Source organism: Salvelinus sp. IW2-2015, linkage group LG14 (assembly GCF_002910315.2).
Source record: "Salvelinus sp. IW2-2015 linkage group LG14, ASM291031v2, whole genome shotgun sequence".
NCBI classification, from domain to species: Eukaryota; Metazoa; Chordata; class Actinopteri; order Salmoniformes; family Salmonidae; genus Salvelinus; species Salvelinus sp. IW2-2015.
In genome coordinates, this window is record NC_036854.1 from 30,736,982 (window position 1) to 30,757,318 (window position 20,337).

A 20,337-nucleotide genomic window follows, 5' to 3' on the forward strand; every position below is an offset into this window, starting at 1 on the left:
TTGGCATTTTATGGCGGTTTTGGAGCAGTGGCTTCTCCTTGCTGTGCGGCCTTTCAGGTTATGTCGATATAGGACTCGTTTTACTGTGGATATAGATACTTTTGTACCTGTTTCCTCCAGCATCTTCAGAAGGTCCTTGCTGCTGTTCTAGGATTGATTTGCACTTTTCGACCAACATACGTTCATCTCTAGGAGACAGAACGCGTCTCCTTCCTGAGCCGTATGACGGCTGCGTGGTCCCATGGTGTTTATACTTGCGTACTATTGTTTGTACAAGAACATGATACCTTTAGGCATTTGGAAATGTGCTCCCAAGGATGAACCAGACTTGTGGAGGTCTACAATAATTTTTCTGAGGTCTTGGCTGATTTCTTTTGATTTTCCCATGATGTCAAGCAAAGAGGCACCGAGTTTGAAGGTAGGCCTGAAATACATCCACAGGTACACCTCCAATTGACTCAAATTATGTCAATTAGCCTATCAAAGCTATAAAGCCATGACATCATTTCTGGAATTTTCCAAGCTGTTTAAAAGGCACAGTCAACTTAGTGTATGTAAACTTCTGACCCTCTGGAATTGTGACACAGTGAATTATAAGTGAAATAATCTGTCTGTAAACAATTGTTGAAAAATTACTTGTGTCATGCACAAAGTAGATGTCCTAACCGACTTGCCAAAACTATAGTTTATTAACAAGAAATTTGTGGAGTGGTTGAAAAACGAGTTTTAATGACTCCAACATAAGTGTATGTAAACTTCCAACTTCAACTGTGTGTGTATATATATATAATATATATATATAAGAGAGCGAGAAAGAAAGAAAGAGAGAAGGAGAGAAAGAGACAGACAGACAGAGAAGAGAGAGAAAGAGTGAGAGAAAAGAGTGAGAGTGAGAGCGAGAGAGAAAGAAAGAGAGAAGGAGAGACAGACAGAGACAGACAGAAAAGAGTGAGAGTGAGAGAGGAGGACTGGATGGTTGTGCTCTATTGACTCCTTAAAACCATGAGAAAAGCAGGTCTGTCAGTTTACTCCCCAACCGTTCATTTATTGACATACACAAATACAGGCCTGGCTGCACAGTGCATTCTAATACTCTCACACACACAACACACACACACACACATCACTTCCAAAATTTGCTGTCAAGCAAAGTTTGTACACAAAGTTGTGCTTATCCAAGCTATACAAACACAGTAAACTCAAAACAATGTACYAACATGACAAACTTCAGGGCTTTATATAGACTAACTCTCCCATTTCCCAGGTAAAACAGTGGTCCCTTTGAAGGGTGGAAGGTGTCAGTGTCAGTGGACACAGCAAGGGAAAGCCCCAGTGAGACCTGGGCCTCCAGAGTAACTCTATCCCCAGTAGGGATACTCTGTCTGGTGCTGGGGCTGAAGCCTGACCTGGGCTGGGTGGCTGGGGAAACAAAGGCTTCCTCAGTGTGTCTGTGCCCACAGAGACCATCCTTTATTCACTCACCTGAGGCTACCACATCCACCCACGCACATCCACCCACGCACATCCACCCACCTACTGAAGGGTTTATTATGACGTGTATTATTTCTCTATTTTCTTTCTCTCTGCATTGCTGGGAAGGGCCAGTAGGTAAGCATGTCATTGTTAGTCTACACCTGTTGTTTACGAAGCATGTGACAAATCAACATTGATTTGCCTGCCATATTGCCGCATTGACACACACATCCCACATGACCCTGACAAACACACCTCTGCAAATATTACAATCCACTTATCTACACTGAACAAAAATATAAACACAACATGTAAAGTGTTGATCCCATGCTTCATGAGCTGAAATTAAAGATCCCAGAAATGTTCCATCTGCACAAAATGCTTATTTCTCTCAAATTTGTTTACATCCCTGTTAGTAAGCATTTCTCCTTTGCCAAGATAATCCATCCACCTGACAGGTGTGGCATATCAAGAAGCTGATTCAACAGCATGATCATTACACAGTTGCACCTTGTGCTGGGGACAATAAAAAGGCCACTCTAAAATGAGCAGTTTTTCACACAACGCCAGTTTTGAGGGAGCATGCAATTGGCATGCTGACTGCAGGAATGTCCACCAGTGTTGTTGCCAAAGAATCTCATTTTAGAGAATTTGACAATACATCCAACCGGCCTCACAACAGCAGACCACGTGTAACCACGCCAGCCCAGGACCTCCACTTCCAGCTTCTTCACCTGGATCGTCTGAGACCAGCCACCCTGACAGCTGATGAAATGGAGGAGTATTTCTGTCTGTAGTAAAGCCCTTTTGTGGGGAAAAACTAATTCTGATTGGCTGGGCCTGGCTCCCAAGTGTGTGGGCCTATGCCTTCCCAGGCCCACCCATGGCTAAGTCCCCTTRCCATGTGAAATCCATAGATTAGGGCCAAATTTTTGTTCAGTATCGGTCTATATCCTCGATCCTGTATACAACCTCAGTCTCCACAGTTAGCTTCTGCTTAGCATCAAGCCTCTGTCTGGGACAACATACTGCAGACCGCTCCACCTGACAGTCCTCAGAGAGAAGAGAGGCCTAACAATGGAGGTCAATTAACCTTGTCAGGCTGGGGAGGGTGAGGCAGGGAGGAGGATGGGTTCTGTCAGGTCCTGGGCAGTCATGTAGAGGGGTCAGGGCTACAAAAGCAGCGCCAGCCGCTTGCCCCACGCTAGGCTACACAACGCTACCTTGGCTTCAGTCAAAACACATTTCCTACTGACAGGTTGTTTTCAGTGCTCCTGAAAACATGGACTTGAAATATTTATGAGAGTGTTACCCGGTAAATATTAACAAGGTCAGGAACCAAGAGTCAGTACACCAGCATCAATATAGAGGGAGGGAGGGAGCCAGAGAGGGAAAAGGACAGAGGGAAGGAGAGATAGACAGATGGGGGAGAGAGAGGGAGAAGGAGAGCAAGGGGGAGGGAAATGAAGAGACGGACAGAAAGTAGGAAGAAGAAAATTAAAAGGTTGTGAGTGTGGGGGGGGGTTCTTAACGGTCCAATCCTGCCATTTTTATCTCAATATCAAATCATTTCTGGGTAACAATGAAGTACCTTAATGTGATTGTTTTCAAAAATATCTTCTTTGCAAGGAGCAATTTCTAAAGCAAGAATTTTGCTAGGACTGTCTGGAAGTGGTCTGAGTGGGGAGGGGATTTTTTGAAACTAGCTGTTATTGGAAGAGAGGTTTGGAACTCCTTATTGGTCTATTAACTAATATACCACCTGGTGATATCACCAGGCAGGCCAAAACTCCATCCCACCAAAACAGGCTGAAATGTCAGGTGGTCTTTTCAAACAGCACTTACACTAAAAGGGCATTATCATAATTTTCACAATTTCACAGTAGTATTCCAACCTCAGTGTAGAAATATACATAAAATATAGTTTGACTCCACTGGGCCTTTAATATAATAAGATTAGCATATGTATTTTTAATGAAGAACGTGTGCAGTGTTGCCTTAAAATAAACAGTTTTAATATGTTTCCTAGATTTTCTAGCTGGTCCTATAACAATAACTAGCTGGGTGCCTATTTCACACATGTACAAGTGTGTATTATAATCATGTGTGAATTGGAATTGTCTCAGTTCTCTGCCTTCAATATGTTGTATGCATATTATTGCTCAAAGTGTGTCTGTTTGCGCAAGTAAGAACCAGTGAATAATGTAATTGTTTCCCAAAACATTGTGGAATAACTCTGAAATATAAACCATTGAACCATGTTAAAACAGAACCCATAGAAACCCAGTAAAATACATGAGGAATATAGAGTGGGGCTGTACAGCTAATGAAGCAAGAGGAGCCCGTCTCTGCCAGAGGCCTGGTGTTCAAAGGTAGATCAGAGCCACTTCTGCCTTTGTCTGAGAGGAGGTATGTGAGGAATGCGGCCAGTTTCAGAAAACCCCTGCGTGTCCCACTCTCCAGTTCCGTGGGTGAATCATCACTCTCATAGAAGCACACAGTCACACAAGATGGCTGCCAAATCAGATAGGGTTTCCTGGGTGGACCAATGCAGAGATGGTCAGGCCTGAGGGACAAGCTGCTAATTCAACACATCAACCTACCTCACCGCCTTGGAGTAATAACACTTAGAACCCACCGCCTTGGAGTAATGACACTTAGAACCCACCGCCTTGGATCAAGGACACTTTAGAACCCACCGCCTTGGAGTAAGACACTTAGAACCCACCGCCTTGGAGTAATAACACTTAGAACCACACGCCTTGGGAGTAACACGACTTAGAACCCACCGCCTTGGAGTAATAACACTTAGAACCACCGCTTTGGAGTAATGACATTTAGAACCCACCGCCGGTTGGAGTAATGACACTTAGAACCACCGCTTGGGTGAATCTTAAACCACCGCCTTGGAGTAATGACGCTGGTAGAACCCACTGCCTTGGAGTAATGACGCTGGTAAACCCACCACCTTGGAGTAATGTAATGACGCTGGTAGAACCCACCGCCTTGGACTAATGTAATGACGCTGGTAGGAACCCACCGCCTTGGAGTAATGTAATGACGCTGGTAGAACCCACCGCCTTGGAGTATGTAATGACGCTGGTAGAACCCACCCTTGGACTAATTAATGACGCTGGTAGAACCCACCACCTTGGACTATGTAATGAGACTAATGTAATGACGACTGGTAGAACCCACCGCCTTGGACTAATGTAATGACGCTGGTAGAACCCACCACCACTAATGACACTGTAGACCCACCACCTTGGACTAATGACACATGGTAGAACCCACCACCTTGAACTAATGACACTGGTAGACCCACCACCTTGGACTAATGACACTGGTAGAACCCACCACCTTGGACTAATGACACTGGTAGAACCCACGCCTTGGACTAATGACACTGGTAGAACCCACCACCTTGGACTAATAACACTTAGAACCCACCACCTTGGACTATGACATGGGAAAACCACCATGACTAATGACACTGGTAGAACCCACCACCTGGACTAATGACACTGGTAGAACCACCACCTTGGACAAAAATAATGACACTGGTAGAACCCACCACCTTGGACTAATGACACTGGTAGAACCCACACCTTGGACTAATGACACTGGTAGAACCCACCACCTTGGACAATGAGACTGGTAGAACCCACCACCTTGGATAATACACTGTGAACCCACCACCTTGGACTAATGACACTGGTAGAACCCACCACCTTGGACTAATGACACTGGTAGAACCCACCACCTTGGACTAATGACACTGGTAGAACCCACCACCTCGGACTAATGACACTGGTAGAACCCACCACCTCGGACTAATGACACTGGTAGAAATGGATTATTCGAGTAGACAAGAAGCCTAGGAACTAAGAGAGCCCAGATGATGACCTCTGTTAGACACTGACCAGTATTACACTGTGTGACTGAGTGACCATCTCACACATATACACACTCTGCTGCCAGCTGATACAATAGGGCTGTGTGTGTGTGTGTGTGTGTGTGTGTGTGTTTGGTTTTACTATCCTTGTGGGGACCAGAAGTCCTCACAAGGATCGTAAAACAAGGAAAATTCAGACAAGTGCGGCCACCTCGCCGGTCCCCACAAGGAAAAGGCTGTGTGTGTCAGTCAGCAGCATGATTCTCTCACCCTCCGCAGGGCCTCTTCTTCCTCCTGGCGCTTCTCGTAATGTGCAAAGTCATCAAAGATTGAGGTGGTATTCTTGAAAGTGGCAATCATTTTAAGCACTTGCTTGGCCTTTTCCAGAGGCACCTCCTGAGTGTCCCTGGAGTTGGTGACGGGTTTGTTGTCATTGTTCTCCAGTCTGATGTGCCTCAGCTGGCTGTTGGGCACGTCCTTCACAAACGCCCACTTCACCTCAAACTTGCCCTTCCACTTGTCCTGAGACCAGACGCCTGCGTAGGCGTTGTAATCCACAGGCGAGCGCATCTCTGCCACGCCGCAGAAATGACCGCTGCCGTTGACACTGAACAACAGGTAGAGGGGCCCCTTGGCCCCCAGCGAACGGTAGGCGCCGTCCAGGCGCTTGTTGCCGTGCTCGGTGCTGCACCAGATGGAGTACTTGATGGAGCGGTGGATGTCGTCCTCAGAGTAGCTCTTTATGATGAACACACGGCCGTTCTTCAGGTTCCAGTCAAAGTCTTTGGGGTTGTAGTTGTTGAGGGCCCGCAGTTTCTCTAACACGGGGTGCACCTCCCCGGAGCTGGGAGAGGCACTGAGGGGGACCCCACCAACACCCATCCCAAAGCCTTCCGCCCCTCCTTGGTTGAAGGTGCCCCTGTTCCGGGGTGCCACCCAGCGGTTCTGGGGTGGGGGTTGGGGATGTTGGTGTTGATGCATAGGTTGAGGGGGGCCAGGCTGGGAGAAGTTCTGGTGGGGGTGTTGGTGGTGGTGAGGGGGGCCTGGGGGCATCTGCTGGGGGTGTTGGGGAGACTGGAGGGACTGCAGCTGAAAGGGTTGGTGGTGCTGCTGGTGCTGATGTTGGTGCTGGTGTTGGTGCTGGTGTTGGTGGGGCAGAGGGCTCTGCAGCAGGGGCTGGGGCTGGCCCATCAGGGTCTGCTGCACCATGGTCTGAGGTTGCATCATGGCCTGAGCTAAGGGGGGCTTGTTGAGGGAGCCCTTATCGTCCCAGGTGCCAATGTTCATGTTGTGCTTGATGGGCGGCGGGGGAATGGCAGGGGCCCCCATCCCCATGTTGGCTTTGGGCTTGACCTTGGGCTGGGGCTTGGCCGGCTTCCTGGCGATGGCCGCCCAGGACGTGGGTTTGGGGGCAGAGGAACTAACCAATGGAGGCATGTTATTGGCCGCCATGCTACTCATGCCCAACGTGCCCCCAAGGGGCGAGCCGACAGTCTTGGTGATGGCGGCGCCCATGTCCAGTTTTAACCCAGTCATGCCCTGCTCGATGCTGCTCAGCACCGGGACCTTACTGAGCTGGGCGTCACTGCTGAAGCCCGCCTGTCCGTCAGCTATAGCTCTCCCCAGGGAACTAGGGGTGTAACCATAACTATTACTATAGGCATTGCTCTGTGTGGACTGGCCCTGAGAGACACTGGTGCCCCAGGTGGAATAGTCTGCGTTTCCAGGGAAGAAGTTGAAGCCGTGCTGGCTGAGGAAGGGAGGGGTATTGCCCAGGGCGCCCGGCTGGCTGAACACCCCGTCGGGGATAAAGTGGTGCTCGCCGTTGCTCATCTGTCCATAGGTGGTCAGGTAGGGCATGGGGGGATCCCCCGCAGTGGACCAGGGGGCCTCCCCCAGGGAGTAAGGGAAGCCGATGGAGGGAGCATAGTAGCTGGGTATGTAGGGGTCGGACATTGGTGGGTAGCTGTTATTCTGTAGATGGGGAGAACAGCGGTCAGTTAATGGATGACCTTAGTGATAGAAGCTAAGACTAACCTAATCTTGCCCATCTCTGCTCAAAAGCGTAACTAAGAAATAAATCAGCGTTTCTTCAAAGGAGCAAGACTGGCTTTCAGAGGAAGAAATGGATGCTAGTTCTATACAATATCAGTTTCCCTTAGCAAGAAGTGAAGACAGCAACAGTGTTCAAATAATCTGGCAGTTGTTGTTGTTGTCTGAGTTTGTATAGATTCATTTCATAAGTAAATTGGCATGGCCAATGATGGGTTGGTTCTTGGCTACATTTCACTAGAGTTCTTTAAGACGAAGTAAGCTCGTCACCCACGCAGAAGATGAACACCACCCAGAGTCTTTTTAATCAACAATCATTTCACTCACAGCTCATTTTTTTTTTTTTTTACTTTTCCATTTAAAAAATGAGCGTTAATTATCTATCAATGGCTTCTTAATTACATAGACTTACTATACAGTGTTTTCATTCAGAGGTAATACTTTATACACCAGCCATCCTCAATAGGCAGACAGCAGTCCGTATCCAGACACAGAACAGGGTCAACACAAAATAATAATTAAAAAATAACATTAAAATAATTTCAGGGTAACAAGTAAGTACCTTCCTATAATATATTCCTATTAAAATGGGCAAAAATTACTAATTTAGCAAAAACCAAATTCTCATGCAAGAATTTTGCTACGACTGTCTGGGAGGGGAAAACTAGCTGTTATTGGCAGAGAGGTTTGAAGCTCTCTTTGTTCACATGGATCGCGAGATGGGGGTTTGTTACTATGCCGATAAATGACACCTTTGCCACCTAGGAAATCTGTGTGACCGGACCTTCTCAAATAGTATTTGAGTACCCCTGCTATACACCCTCATATGAAGCCTGACCCTGTATCACTATCAGACACAATTATGAGGGTCCATACAGATCAAAATGCTAATCCTCTGTATGCTATGAAATGTCAAGCTGAATGGCTTGGCTAGAATTGGAATTCACACACACCTGATTTGTCTGGCTGCTTAGGTAAGGTTCAAAGTCTTCATCGTTTACTCCATCCTTCTGATGCATTGATCCGTTTTGTACTGGAGAGGGAAAATGTTTTTCTTAGGTTATTCTTTAGATGTGATAGAACCATAAAGGTCCCTCAGCTAAATTCAACTATTGTGTTTTAACAGATCTACAAACCAATAATTAACACTTGATAAACTACTCATAAACCTCCTTACATTCCCATTAAGTAGTTGGGGTATGACAACATAGATGGTAACATCACCCAAGAATATGACAAGAACAGTGGTGTATGGTTATAGGGCTAAGTGAGTTAGTTTACCTACTTTTGGCTGATGACACCAGGTCACCAGGTCAAAAAAAGGTGGTTGAAGAGTGATCAGAGCAGTTATTTAATTACACTCTTGAGTTAGTACAGCAGTTAGTTTGACTGTCATCAAACTCCACAACAACCATGCCATCGTAGAAGAATAAGGTGACAAACATACCTTTATTTCCTTGTCCTTTGGGTCTCTGACATCAGAATGGATGAGTGCAAACGTGATAGGGAAGAGAGATTTATCAGATTGTGCATGTGCCCATTAGGGAAATGTTTGATAGGAAGAAGAGTGATGGTAGCAAACATGCGAGGTGAGCTAGGCCTAGGCTCCTGAAATACATGCAATGATTCCATAACAGTGGCTGTATATTACTACATATTCAAGCGCATTCTGTCCTAGCCTATCGATCCAAGGCTTCCTTTGCGTTCTTTTCAAACGCACCTAACATCCAGTAAACGTGCCGCATAGACAAGTACAAAATACAGCAACCGGCTCAAGCTGGAGTTTGTAGCAGCCGGTACGCTACTTCAAGGTTCGGCCTACATAGCAGCTAGCTATCATATATCAAATACTTTTGTCTGTGTTATTTAGCATGCCCACCGCTCTGAATGATAGCAGCTGGCGAAAGTGTTGACAAAGTTCATATTGCAACGACACACGTCACGACAGTGGGTTGTCCAAAAATACGCACCTGATCGACGGTGGTTCCAGACATCCTCCAGGAGCCGAAACTGAATGCGGTTTGTGACTGTCCACGGTTTCTCCTGCTTCTGCACTCCGGTATTTTTTCTCGGCTCGTCTCGGGTTATCCAATCTCTGTGTATGTAGAGGCGGTGTTTTTCTCCAGTCGTCAGATCGCTACAATCTTTTCTCGAGCGCAGAGGATTGCGTCTTTATATCTGTCAATGATGTTAGCCTATATGTTTCCAATCTAATTGACGTTCGGCTACAATATATCACTCACTCGGAAACTGCCTAATGCCAGATTGGAATACACTATTCCACAACGGCGGATGTGCTATTACTCTCGCTTCCGTTCTATTGCTCCATGACCTTCCGCCTGTGACGTTCTGTGTCATGTTACAGACTCAGTCATATTTCACATGACATGTCTCAGAAGATTTCCTCTTTATTCTAGCCTACACAACAGACTTTTGTTTCCCTTGTTGAAATAAACGTGTTCCCTGTTTTGTGACAAACTGTGTGACTTCAGGCAGATCTGTCTCTGTCTGTTCAATAAATTTGAATATGTCTCTCTCCAGATCTATGCCTTGTTTAAAGATTACCGTCATTGGACGTTTTTATTGCATATGACATTCATGAAAGGCTTCATTGAATCATTTGCCTACCAGCACATACAGGTCTCCTCGTGGACTTGGATGGCATCCTGTAGATACCATTCTACATTTAGATGTAATTTTCCTGAATTATAAATTGTAGGCTATTGTGGATTTATGGACAGATGCAATAGCCTATCTCAAGCTCTTATACCAAACACAAAGACCCAGAGATGAAGGTTTGCCACATAACAGAGAGATTGGGAGATGTCCTTAAAACAGGGAAATTAACCCAGGGTGCATGTACAACACACACAGGCGGTGTCAGAGGAAGGCCCTAAAAATTGTCAAAGACTCCAGCCGACCTAGTCATAGATTGTTCTCTCTGCTACAGCACGGCAAGTGGTACCTGAGCGCCAAGTCTAGGTCCAAAAGGTTTCTTAACAGCTTCTACCCCCAAGCCATAAGACTCCTGAACAGCTAATCAAATGGCTACCAAGACTATTTGCATTGTCCCCCTTCCCTCTTTTAGGCTGCTGCTACTCTCTGATTGTTATCTATGCATAGTCACTTTAACTCTACATACATTTTTTTATTTTTTATTTCACCTTTATTTAACCAGGTAGGCTAGTTGAGAACAAGTTCTCATTTGCAACTGCGACCTGGCCAAGATAAAGCATTAATGTACATATTACCTCAATTACCTCAATTAACCTGTGCCCCTGCACATTGACTCTGTACTTATACCCCTTGTATATAGCCTGGCTACTGTTATTTTACTGCTTCTCTTTAACTATTTGTTAATTTTATGTTTTACTTATCTATTTTTTTACTTATCACTTATTTTTCTTAAAACTACATTGTTGGTTAAGGGTTTGTAAGTAAGCATTCACTGTAAGGTCTGCACCTGTTGTATTCGGTGAATGTGACAATTACAATTTGATTTGATTAGGGACCCCCGTTGTAAAAGAATAACGCTCCGTCTGGCAACATTGGTCTTCTCGCGATATGTTCTCAGTGGGTGGGGAAGCCAGAAATATGGCAGCCGTCGTGCTGAGGTCCTGCCGCAACGGACTTTTTCACATTTTGAAGAATGGAGGAGTCAACACTATCTTGCCAAAGACTTTGGGAGGTGAGTATGATACTGCAGTTCAAAATGTAACGATTTCACTGGAAAATGTATAGGCTACGGAATTATGCCGCGTTCAAAACAACTGGGAACTCGGAAAAATACGAGGTCAAATCATTACATCAGTGATGTTCAGCTTGGAACGTCGGAGCTCTAGAAAGAGGCCCGAGTTACCGAGTTGGAATTCAAAGTTGGATGACTGTTCAAAATATTTTTCCCAGTTGGAGGTCGTTGTTTTCGAGGTCCCAGTTGTTTGTACGCTCGAAAGTCAGATGTTTCCAGTTGTTTTGAACGCGGCATTAAAAGGTACAGGTGGGGGGAGTGGCAGAGACAGGACCCGTCATCTGAATGTATTGGTTAGCTCGTGCGCATATAAACTGCGCAGCATCTGCGCGTATTCTAAGATCTCGCACAGTGGTGGTAGGAATAATCTTCCGAGCGGCGCTATACCGGACTGTTCATATGTTGTTGAGATTTGGTAAGGCGCACGCACAACAGAAAAACTGATTATTCAACATGAGCGTGTTTGCAGGGCACAGTTTTCCAGTTTTAAAACGCAGGGTAGCCTAGTTTTTAGACCATACAATTAATGCCAATGCTGGTAAATTAAGTATAGCTTTTATCAAACCATTTAGTTTTAATGTTCTAGGTGGTAATGGTATTCTAATGTTCTCTTTCTTGTATTGAGGAAAGTTACAAAAGCTTCTACCTGCATTGCATCATAGGCTACTCCATATCTGTCTCTGTTCAGTCGGGTTGACTCACTGGTTATGATGTCAACAAAGCCTTGCCCCACAGCACTGGCCCAGTTCTGTTTTAAAAATATTCCATAAGAATGCCATAGCTGATCATTCCTTGCCTTGACTTCATGTTGATTTTATCTTTCAAGAGTATTGCATGAATCACCCATATAAAACCTACATTTTTACAAGACACACCCCATTCTCATCTTTTGCATTAAATAACTGTTTATAAATGTCATAGTCAATCGACGTGTGTGTGTCCTACAGGGGTGAGACAGAAGTCCAATGTGCAGTATGTGACAAGGCCAGAGCTCCCCAAGCTGGCCTACCGCAGGGTAAAGGGGAAGAGTCCAGGTGTGGTCTTCCTGCCTGGGTATGGATCCAACATGAACGGCCTGAAAGCTGAGGCCCTGGAGGAGTTCTGCAGGTCACTAGGACATTCATACCTAAGGTACTGTACATTACATGGTCTCCTTAAGGCCATGCAAATGTAATTTAAGACCCTAAGGCCATACAAATGAGGTTCATTACCTGAATAGACTCCCTAGCCTATATGTTAGGTATGTTATGCAAATAGACCACCCTCTAACATATGTTACTCAAATAGATTCTGTACTCTGTTTGAATTATATGCTAGCATAGTACAGATTTTGTCAGATGTTTAATTGTATTTCTAACTGTGGTCCTCATGTTGTGTTTGTGTTTCCCCAGGTTTGACTACACTGGCCATGGCTTATCAGAGGGGGTGTTCACTGACGGGACTATTGGCACCTGGAAGAAAGACGTTCTCTTTGTGTTGGATGAACTAGCAGAGGGTCCACAGGTGAACTAACTCTCCACTGGTGGATCTAGAATCATATCTAAACTAGCCTTTAGATAACTCTCATATCCATATGCATGTATTTATGTATTTATTGTGATTCCAATTGGTATTTGATTGGATTTTTGGGACATTTTTCATGTATGTGTTTAAGAGCTAAAATAATAGTTTGACTTTATAACCCAGTTATAGACCGTCCCGTTATAACCCAGTTATAGACCGTCCCGTTATAACCCAGTTATAGACCGTCCCGTTATAACCCAGGTATACGTCGCGTATCACCAGGTATAGACCGTCCCGTTATACCCAGGTATGACGTCCGTTATAACCCAGGTATAGACGTCCCGTTATAACCCAGGTATAGACCGTCCCGTTATAACCCAGTATAATGACGTCCCGTTTAACCCAGTTATAGACCGTCCGTTATAACCAGGTATAGGACGTCCCGTTATAACCCAGTTATAGACCGTCCCGTTATACCAGTTATAGACCGTCCCGTTATAACCCAGGTATAGGCCGTCCCGTATATACCCAGGTATAGACCGTCCCGTTATAACCCAGTATAGACGTCCCGTTATAACAGGTATAGGCCGTCCCGTTATAGACCCAGTATAGACCGTCCGTTATAACCAGTATAGACGTCCCGTTATAACCAGGTATAGCCGTCCCGTTATAACCAGTTATAGGACCGTCCGTTATAACCAGTTATAGACCGTCCCGTTATAACCAGTATAGCCGTCCGTTATAACCCAGTTAAGACCGTCCCGTTATAACCCAGGTATAGACGTCCCGTTATAACCAGGTATAGCCGTCCCGTTATAACCAGTTATAGGCCGTCCGTTATAGACCCAGGTATAGCCGTCCCGTTATAACCCAGTATAGACCGTCCGTTATAACCCAGTTATAGACCGTCCCGTTATACCCGTTATAGACCGTCCGTTATAACCCAGTTATAGACCGTCCCGTTAACCCAGGTATAGACCGTCCCGTTATAACCAGGTATGACCGTCCCGTTATAACCGCAGTATAGACGTCCCGTTATAACCCAGTATAGAGCCCGTTTAACCCAGTTATAGACGTCCCGTTATAACCAGTATAGACCGTCCCGTTATAACCCAGGTATAGACCGCCCGTTATAACCCAGGTATAGACGTCCCGTTATAACCCAGGTATAGACCGTCCCTTTATAACCCAGTATAGACCGTCCGTTATAACCAGTTATAGACGTCCGTTATAACCCAGGTATAGACCGTCCGTTATAACCCAGGTATAGACCGTCCCGTTATAACCCAGTTATAGACCGTCCCGTTATAACCAGGTATAGACCGTCCCGTTATAACCCAGGTATAGACCGTCCGTTATAACCAGGTATGCCGTCCCGTTATAACCAGTTATAGACCGTCGTTATAACCCAGGTATAGACCGTCCCGTTATAACCAGTTATAGACCGTCCCGTTATAACCCAGGTTAGCCGTCCCGTTATACCCAGTTTAGACCGTCCCGTTATAACCCAGTTATAGACGTCCCGTTATAACCCAGGTTATAGACCGTCCGTTATAACCCGGTATAGACCGTCCCGTTATAACCCAGGTATAGACCGTCCCGTTATACCCGTATAGACCGTCCCGTTATAACCAGTTATAGACCGTCCGTTATAACCCAGTATAGACCGTCCCGTTATAACCCAGGTATAGACCGTCCCGTTATAACCCAGTTATAGACCGTCCCGTTATAACCAGTTATAGACCGTCCCGTTATAACCCAGTTATAGACCGTCCGTTTATCCCAGTTATAGATCGTCCCGTTATAACCCAGTTATAGACCGTCCCGTTATAACCCAGTTTATAGACCGTCCCGTTATAACCCAGTTATAGACCGTCCCGTTATAACCCAGGTATAGGCCGTCCCGTTATAACCCAGGTATAGACCGTCCCGTTATAACCCAGGTATAGACCGTCCGTTATACACCCAGTTAGACGTCGTATAACCCAGTTATAGACGTCCGTTATACCAGTATAGACCGTCCCGTTATAACCCAGGTATAGACCGTCCCGTTATAACCCAGGTATAGACCGTCCCGTTATAACCCAGGTATAGACCGTCCCGTTATAACCAGGTATAGACCGTCCCGTTATAACCCAGGTATAGACCGTCCCGTTATAACCCAGGTATAGACCGTCCCGTTATAACCCAGTATAGACCGTCCCGTTATAACCAGTTATAGACCGTCCGTATAACCAGGTTAGACCGTCCCGTTATAACCCAGTTAGACCGTCCGTTAACCCAGGTTAGACGTCCCGTTATAACCCAGTTGTAGAACGTCCCGTTTAACCCAGTATACGTCCGTTAAACCCAGGTATAGACCGTCCGTTATAACCCAGTTATAGACCGTCCCGTTATAACCCAGTTATAGACCGTCCCGTTATAACCCAGTTATAGACCGTCCCGTTATAACCCAGTTATAGATCGTCCCGTTATAACCAGTTATAGACGTCCCGTTATAACCCAGTTATAGACGTCCCGTTATAACCAGTTATAGACCGCCCGTTAACCAGTTATAGCCGTCCCGTTATAACCCAGGTATAGGCCGTCCCGTTATAACCCAGGTATAGACCGTCCCGTTATAACCCAGTTATAGACCGTCCCGTTATATCCCAGGTATAGGCCGTCCCGTTATAACCGTCAGTATAGACCGTCCCGTTATAACCCAGGTATAGACCGTCCCGTTATAACCCAGGTATAGACCGTCCCGTTATAACCCAGTTATAGACCGTCCCGTTATAACCCAGGTATAGACTCGTCCGTTATAACCAGTTATAGGCCGTCCCGTTATAACCAAGGTATAGGCCGTCCCGTTATAACCCAGGTATAGACCGTCCCGTTATAACCCAGGTATAGACCGTTCCGTTATAACCCAGTTATAGACCGTCCCGTTATAACCCAGGTATAAGGCCGTCCCGTTATAACCCAGGTATAGACCGCCCGTTATAACCCAGTATAGACGTCCGTTATAACCCAGTTATAGACCGTCCCGTTATAACCCAGTTATAGACCGTCCCGTTATAACCCAGGTATAGACCGTCCCGTTATAACCCAGGTATAGACGTCCGTTATAACCAGTATACGCCGTCCCTTATAACCCAGGATAGACGCGTCCCGTTAACCCAGTTAGACCGTCCCGTTATAACCCAGTTATAGACCGTCCCGTTTATAACCCAGGTATAGACTCGTCCCGTTATAACCCAGGTATAGATCGTCCGTTATAACCCAGGTATAGATCGTCCCGTTATAACCCAGTTATAGACCGTCCCGTTATAACCAGTTATAGACCGTCCCGTTATAACCAGGTATAGACCGTCACGTTATAACCCAGGTATAGACCGTCACGTTATAACCCAGTATAGACCGTCCCGTTATAACCAGTATAGACCGTCCCGTTATAACCCAGTTATAGACCGTCCCGTTATAACCCAGTGTAAGACCGTCCCGTTATAACCCAGTTATAGACCGTCCCGTTTATAACCCAGTTTAGACCGTCCCGTTATAACCCAGTATAGACCGTCCCGTTATAACCCAGGTATAGACCGTCCCGTTATAACCCAGTTATAGACCGTCCCGTTATAACCCAGTTATAGACCGTCCCGTTATAACCCAGGTATAGACCGTCCCGTTATAACCCAGGTATAGACCGTCCCGTTATAACCCAGGTATAGACCGTCCCGTTACATAACCCAGTATAGCCGTCCCGTTATAACCCAGTTATAGACCGTCCCGTTATAACCCAGTATAGACCGTCCCGTTATAACCCAGTATAGACCGTCCCGTTATACCCAGTATAGACCGTCCCGTTATACACCCAGTTATAGACCGTCCCGTTATAACCCAGTATAGACCGTCCCGTTATAACCCAGTTATAGACCGTCCCGTTATAACAGTTATAGACCGTCCCGTTATAACCCAGGTATAGACCGTCCCGTTATAACCCAGGTATAGACCGTCCCGTTATAACCCAGGTATAGAACGTTCCTTTCAATGACATTGATATTTAAAAATATGTTTTGTCAGTTTTACCCTCCATAATAGTTATTACATTTGTGGTGTAATATTTCAGTTAGAATCTGTAAAAAAAGTGGGTGAGAGAGAGGGAGCGATTTTCTCTGAATGGTCCAAGACAGGCACATAATTGATGCTTCCACGTTGTGCTATTTTTTGGGGAAAGTTTTCAAAACCTATGAAGATGTCCAGTGAAAGCAGAAATGCAATTTGTTGACAACACAGTACATTATCCCGAATACTAATCAATAAAAACATCTGTTAAATTCGCCGCTCCGTTTAGCTTGTTTACAGCGGGTTATTTAATAGGGAACTGTCGGGGGCGCTCTCGTATTGTTACACCATCAAAATTCAGGTAATAAAGGCGCTAACATGGCAGCCATTCTAAAACCTGGCCGAACTCTATGTGCATTTGGAAATGTTTTTTTTCCTCCACATTTTGTTACGTTACAGCCTTATTCTAAGATGGATTAAATTGATGAGGGAAAAAAACAATCTACACAGAACACCCCATAATGACAAAGCAAAAACAGGTTTTTGGACATTTTAGCAAATGTATTAAAAATGATATCACACTTACATAAGTATTCAGACCCTTTACTCAGTACTTTGTTGAAGCACCTTTGGCAGTGATTACAGCCTCAAGTCTTTTTGGGTGTGACGCTACAAGCATGGCACACTTGTATTTGGAGAGTTTCTCCCATTCTTCTCTGCAGATCCTCTCAAGCTCTGTCAGGTTGGATGGGGAGCGTCGCTGAGATGTTCGATCGGGTTCAAGTCCAGGCTCAGGCTGGCTACTCGAGGGCATTCAGAGACTTGTCCCGAAGCCACTCCTGCATGGTCTTGGCTGTGTGCTTAGGGTCGTTGTTCTGTTAGAAGGTATATTTTAGCCCCCAGTCTGAGGTCCTGAGCTCTCTGGAGCAGGTTTTCATCAAGGATCTCTCAGTACTTTGCACCGTTCATCTATCCCTTGTTTCTGACTAGTCTCCCAGTCACTGCTGCTGAAAAACATCCTCACAGCACGATGCTGCCACCACCATGCTTCACCATAGGGATGGTGCCAGGTTTCCTCCAGAGTTCAATCTTGGTTTCATCAGACCAGAGAATCTTGTTTCTCATGGTCTGAGAGTCCTTTAGGTGCCTTCTGGCAAACTCCAAGCGGGCTGTCATGTGTCTTTTACTGAGTGGCTTCCGTCTGGCCACTCTACCCTAAGGCCTGATTTGGTGGAGTTCTGCAGAGATGGTTGTCCTTCTGGAAGGTTCTCCCATCTCCACATAGGAACTCTAGAGCTCTGTCAGATTGACCATTGGGTTCTTGGTCACCTCGCTGACCAAGGCCCTTCTCCCCCGGTTGCTCATTTTGGCCGGGCGGTCAGCTCTAGGAAGAGTCTTGGTGGTTCCAAACGTATTCCATTTAAGAATGATGGAGGCCACTGTGTTCTTGTGGACCTTCATTGCTGCAGACATTTTTTGGTACCCTTCCCCAGATCTGTGCCTCGACACAATCCTGTCTCAGATCTCTACAGACAATTGCTTTCAACTCATGGCTTGGTTTTTGCTCTGACATGCACTGTCAACTGTGGGAGCTTCTATAGACCGGTGTGTGCCTTTCCAAATCATGTCCAATCAATTGAATTTACCACAGGTGGACTCCAGTCAAGTTGTAGAAATATCTCAAGGATGATCAATGGAAACAGGATGCACATGAGCTCAATTTTGAATCCCATAGCAAAGGGTCTGAATACTTATGTAAATAATGCAAAAATGTCTAAAAAACTTTTTTTACTTTTTCATTATGTGGTATTGTGTGTAGATTAATGAGAACTTCATTTGATTTGATCTATTTTAGAATAAGGCTGTAATGTAATGTGGAAAAGGTCAGGGCGTCTGAATATTTCTGAAAGCACTGTATACGCTGTATTTGACTCTGCTGTGGTGTTTTTAGTGACACATGTTTCCACAAGGGGGCACTGTGTCACACAAATGTAATAGCATCTCACCACCATGTAAAGTTCACATCATTCAATCATTATGATAGTATCATAGCCTCCATGCCAGGATTCAATGCTGTCCTAGTCATTAATCAGACACACAGCTAGGGATTGACACCATTAGCAGGGCCAGAGTCACCAATGGCTGATATTTGTCCCAATGTGCCTGTGATGATGATTTACAGTCAAGGTTAGGACTATATGTTGTGGTTACAATTAGTGGTTAGAATCACATTTGTGTTTACAAACTGCAGTTCTTCTGTCCATAGTAGTGATTGCTAGATACTGTCACACATGGTGCTTCTCTGCAGAGTCAGTTCAAATGGAAGAGAGGAGACAAGGAGACAAGCGAAGCAATCCATATCAAAACTATTGGTATTTCTATGTACCATTGCTCCCTATCTTAGGTCTAGGCATCTTTAATGTAATCATGTCTTTCCCCATGGTCTCTGTTTAGATCATGGTGGGGTCCAGTATGGGCGGCTGGCTCATGCTGTTGGCAGCTATCGCCAGGCCGGAGAAGACTGCAGCTCTGGTGGGGATCTCCACGGCAGCAGACCATGTCGTCACAGCCTTCAAGTCAATGTCTCTAGAGGTGAGAGAGGACATCATGAAATAACCTCTGGATTACTATGAATGACATGAACGAATGTTAATTCCATTTCTATTCAGGCAATTCAGGGGTGTCGTTAATTGAAATTCAATCATCTGTGTGAATGTCAATTCATTTTTAGATTTAAAATATATTTCATCCCATTTCACCACAGGTGCGTAAGGAGATTGAAGAGAAGGGCGTGCTGACGATGCCCAGCAAGCACAGAGAGGAGGGCGCCTACACGTTCACCATGGACTTCCTGAAGGAGGCGGAGAACCACTGTGTCCTCCAGAGCCCCATCCCCATCACCTGCCCCGTGAGGCTCATCCACGGCCTGAAGGACGACGACGCGCCCTGGCACATCTCCATGCAAGTGGCCCAGCGCGTCCTCAGCCCAGACGTGGACGTCATCCTCCGCCGCCACGGTCAGCACCGTATGGCCGAGAAGGACGACATCAAGCTCATGGTCTACACCATTGACGACCTCATAGACAAGCTGACCACGCTCGTTTGAGTCGGTGGAAGGGTTAGGGAAGGGAAGGGGGGGTGAGTTGGAAATCCCCCCGCATTGGAGCTGCTCCTACCTTCCAGCCATATAAGATCCCTTTATCCCAGCTCTCCCACTCTCCCCTTACCCTTCCTCCCAGTCTGCCCCTGGTCAGTTTATCCCAATTATGCCGTTACAAAGAGAAGGAGAGAAACGAGGATCACCGAAAGTACAAACGGATGTAACGAGGAGCTTGTCTGTCATAAACCTCAGCCAGGTCCTTGATGTGTGCCTTGGGGAGGGAGTGTGACTTTTACTAGTTCCAGTTTACTCTGTGCAGTGTTGTTTTGGTCAAGCCTTCTATGGGCCATGCTGCCACTGCTAATGCTGCTGCTGCTGTTTGTTTGACAGAACATGCTGGTCCTTTTGCCAGACCCCAATAGTTTTCCTGTGCCTTTCTACCACGTCTCACCCTGTTGGGCCAATAAAGCCTCTGCACACCAGAGTGGAGTGCAGGTCTTGTCTGTTACTATGCATGCGGAT

At 45.8% G+C, this 20,337-nt stretch overlaps 2 protein-coding genes across 2 annotated transcripts in view; one reads left to right on the top strand and one right to left on the bottom strand.

Moving 5' to 3' along the window:
- Positions 1-10,409, bottom strand: part of LOC111972833 (YTH domain-containing family protein 3) — a 29,724-nt gene extending 19,315 nt beyond the window's left edge. The window contains exons 1-4 of the mRNA XM_023999939.3: positions 9,391-10,409; positions 8,868-8,892; positions 8,374-8,453; positions 5,639-7,342 (exon numbers count right to left, since the gene is read on the bottom strand). Of these exons, the coding sequence (XP_023855707.1) occupies positions 5,639-7,342; positions 8,374-8,453; positions 8,868-8,892; positions 9,391-9,414 (1,833 nt within the window). The 5' untranslated portion in view covers positions 9,415-10,409. The remainder of the gene's footprint in view (positions 1-5,638; positions 7,343-8,373; positions 8,454-8,867; positions 8,893-9,390) is intronic.
- A 192-nt stretch (positions 10,410-10,601) lies between these two features.
- abhd10b (abhydrolase domain containing 10, depalmitoylase b) lies at positions 10,602-20,328 on the top strand. The gene is made up of 5 exons (XM_023999923.2): positions 10,602-11,108; positions 12,116-12,299; positions 12,560-12,671; positions 19,170-19,307; positions 19,480-20,328. Exons 1-5 carry the CDS (start codon positions 10,985-10,987, stop codon positions 19,819-19,821), a joined length of 900 nt encoding a protein of 299 aa, XP_023855691.1. The 5' UTR covers positions 10,602-10,984; the 3' UTR covers positions 19,822-20,328.
- Positions 20,329-20,337: the final 9 nt, after the last annotated feature.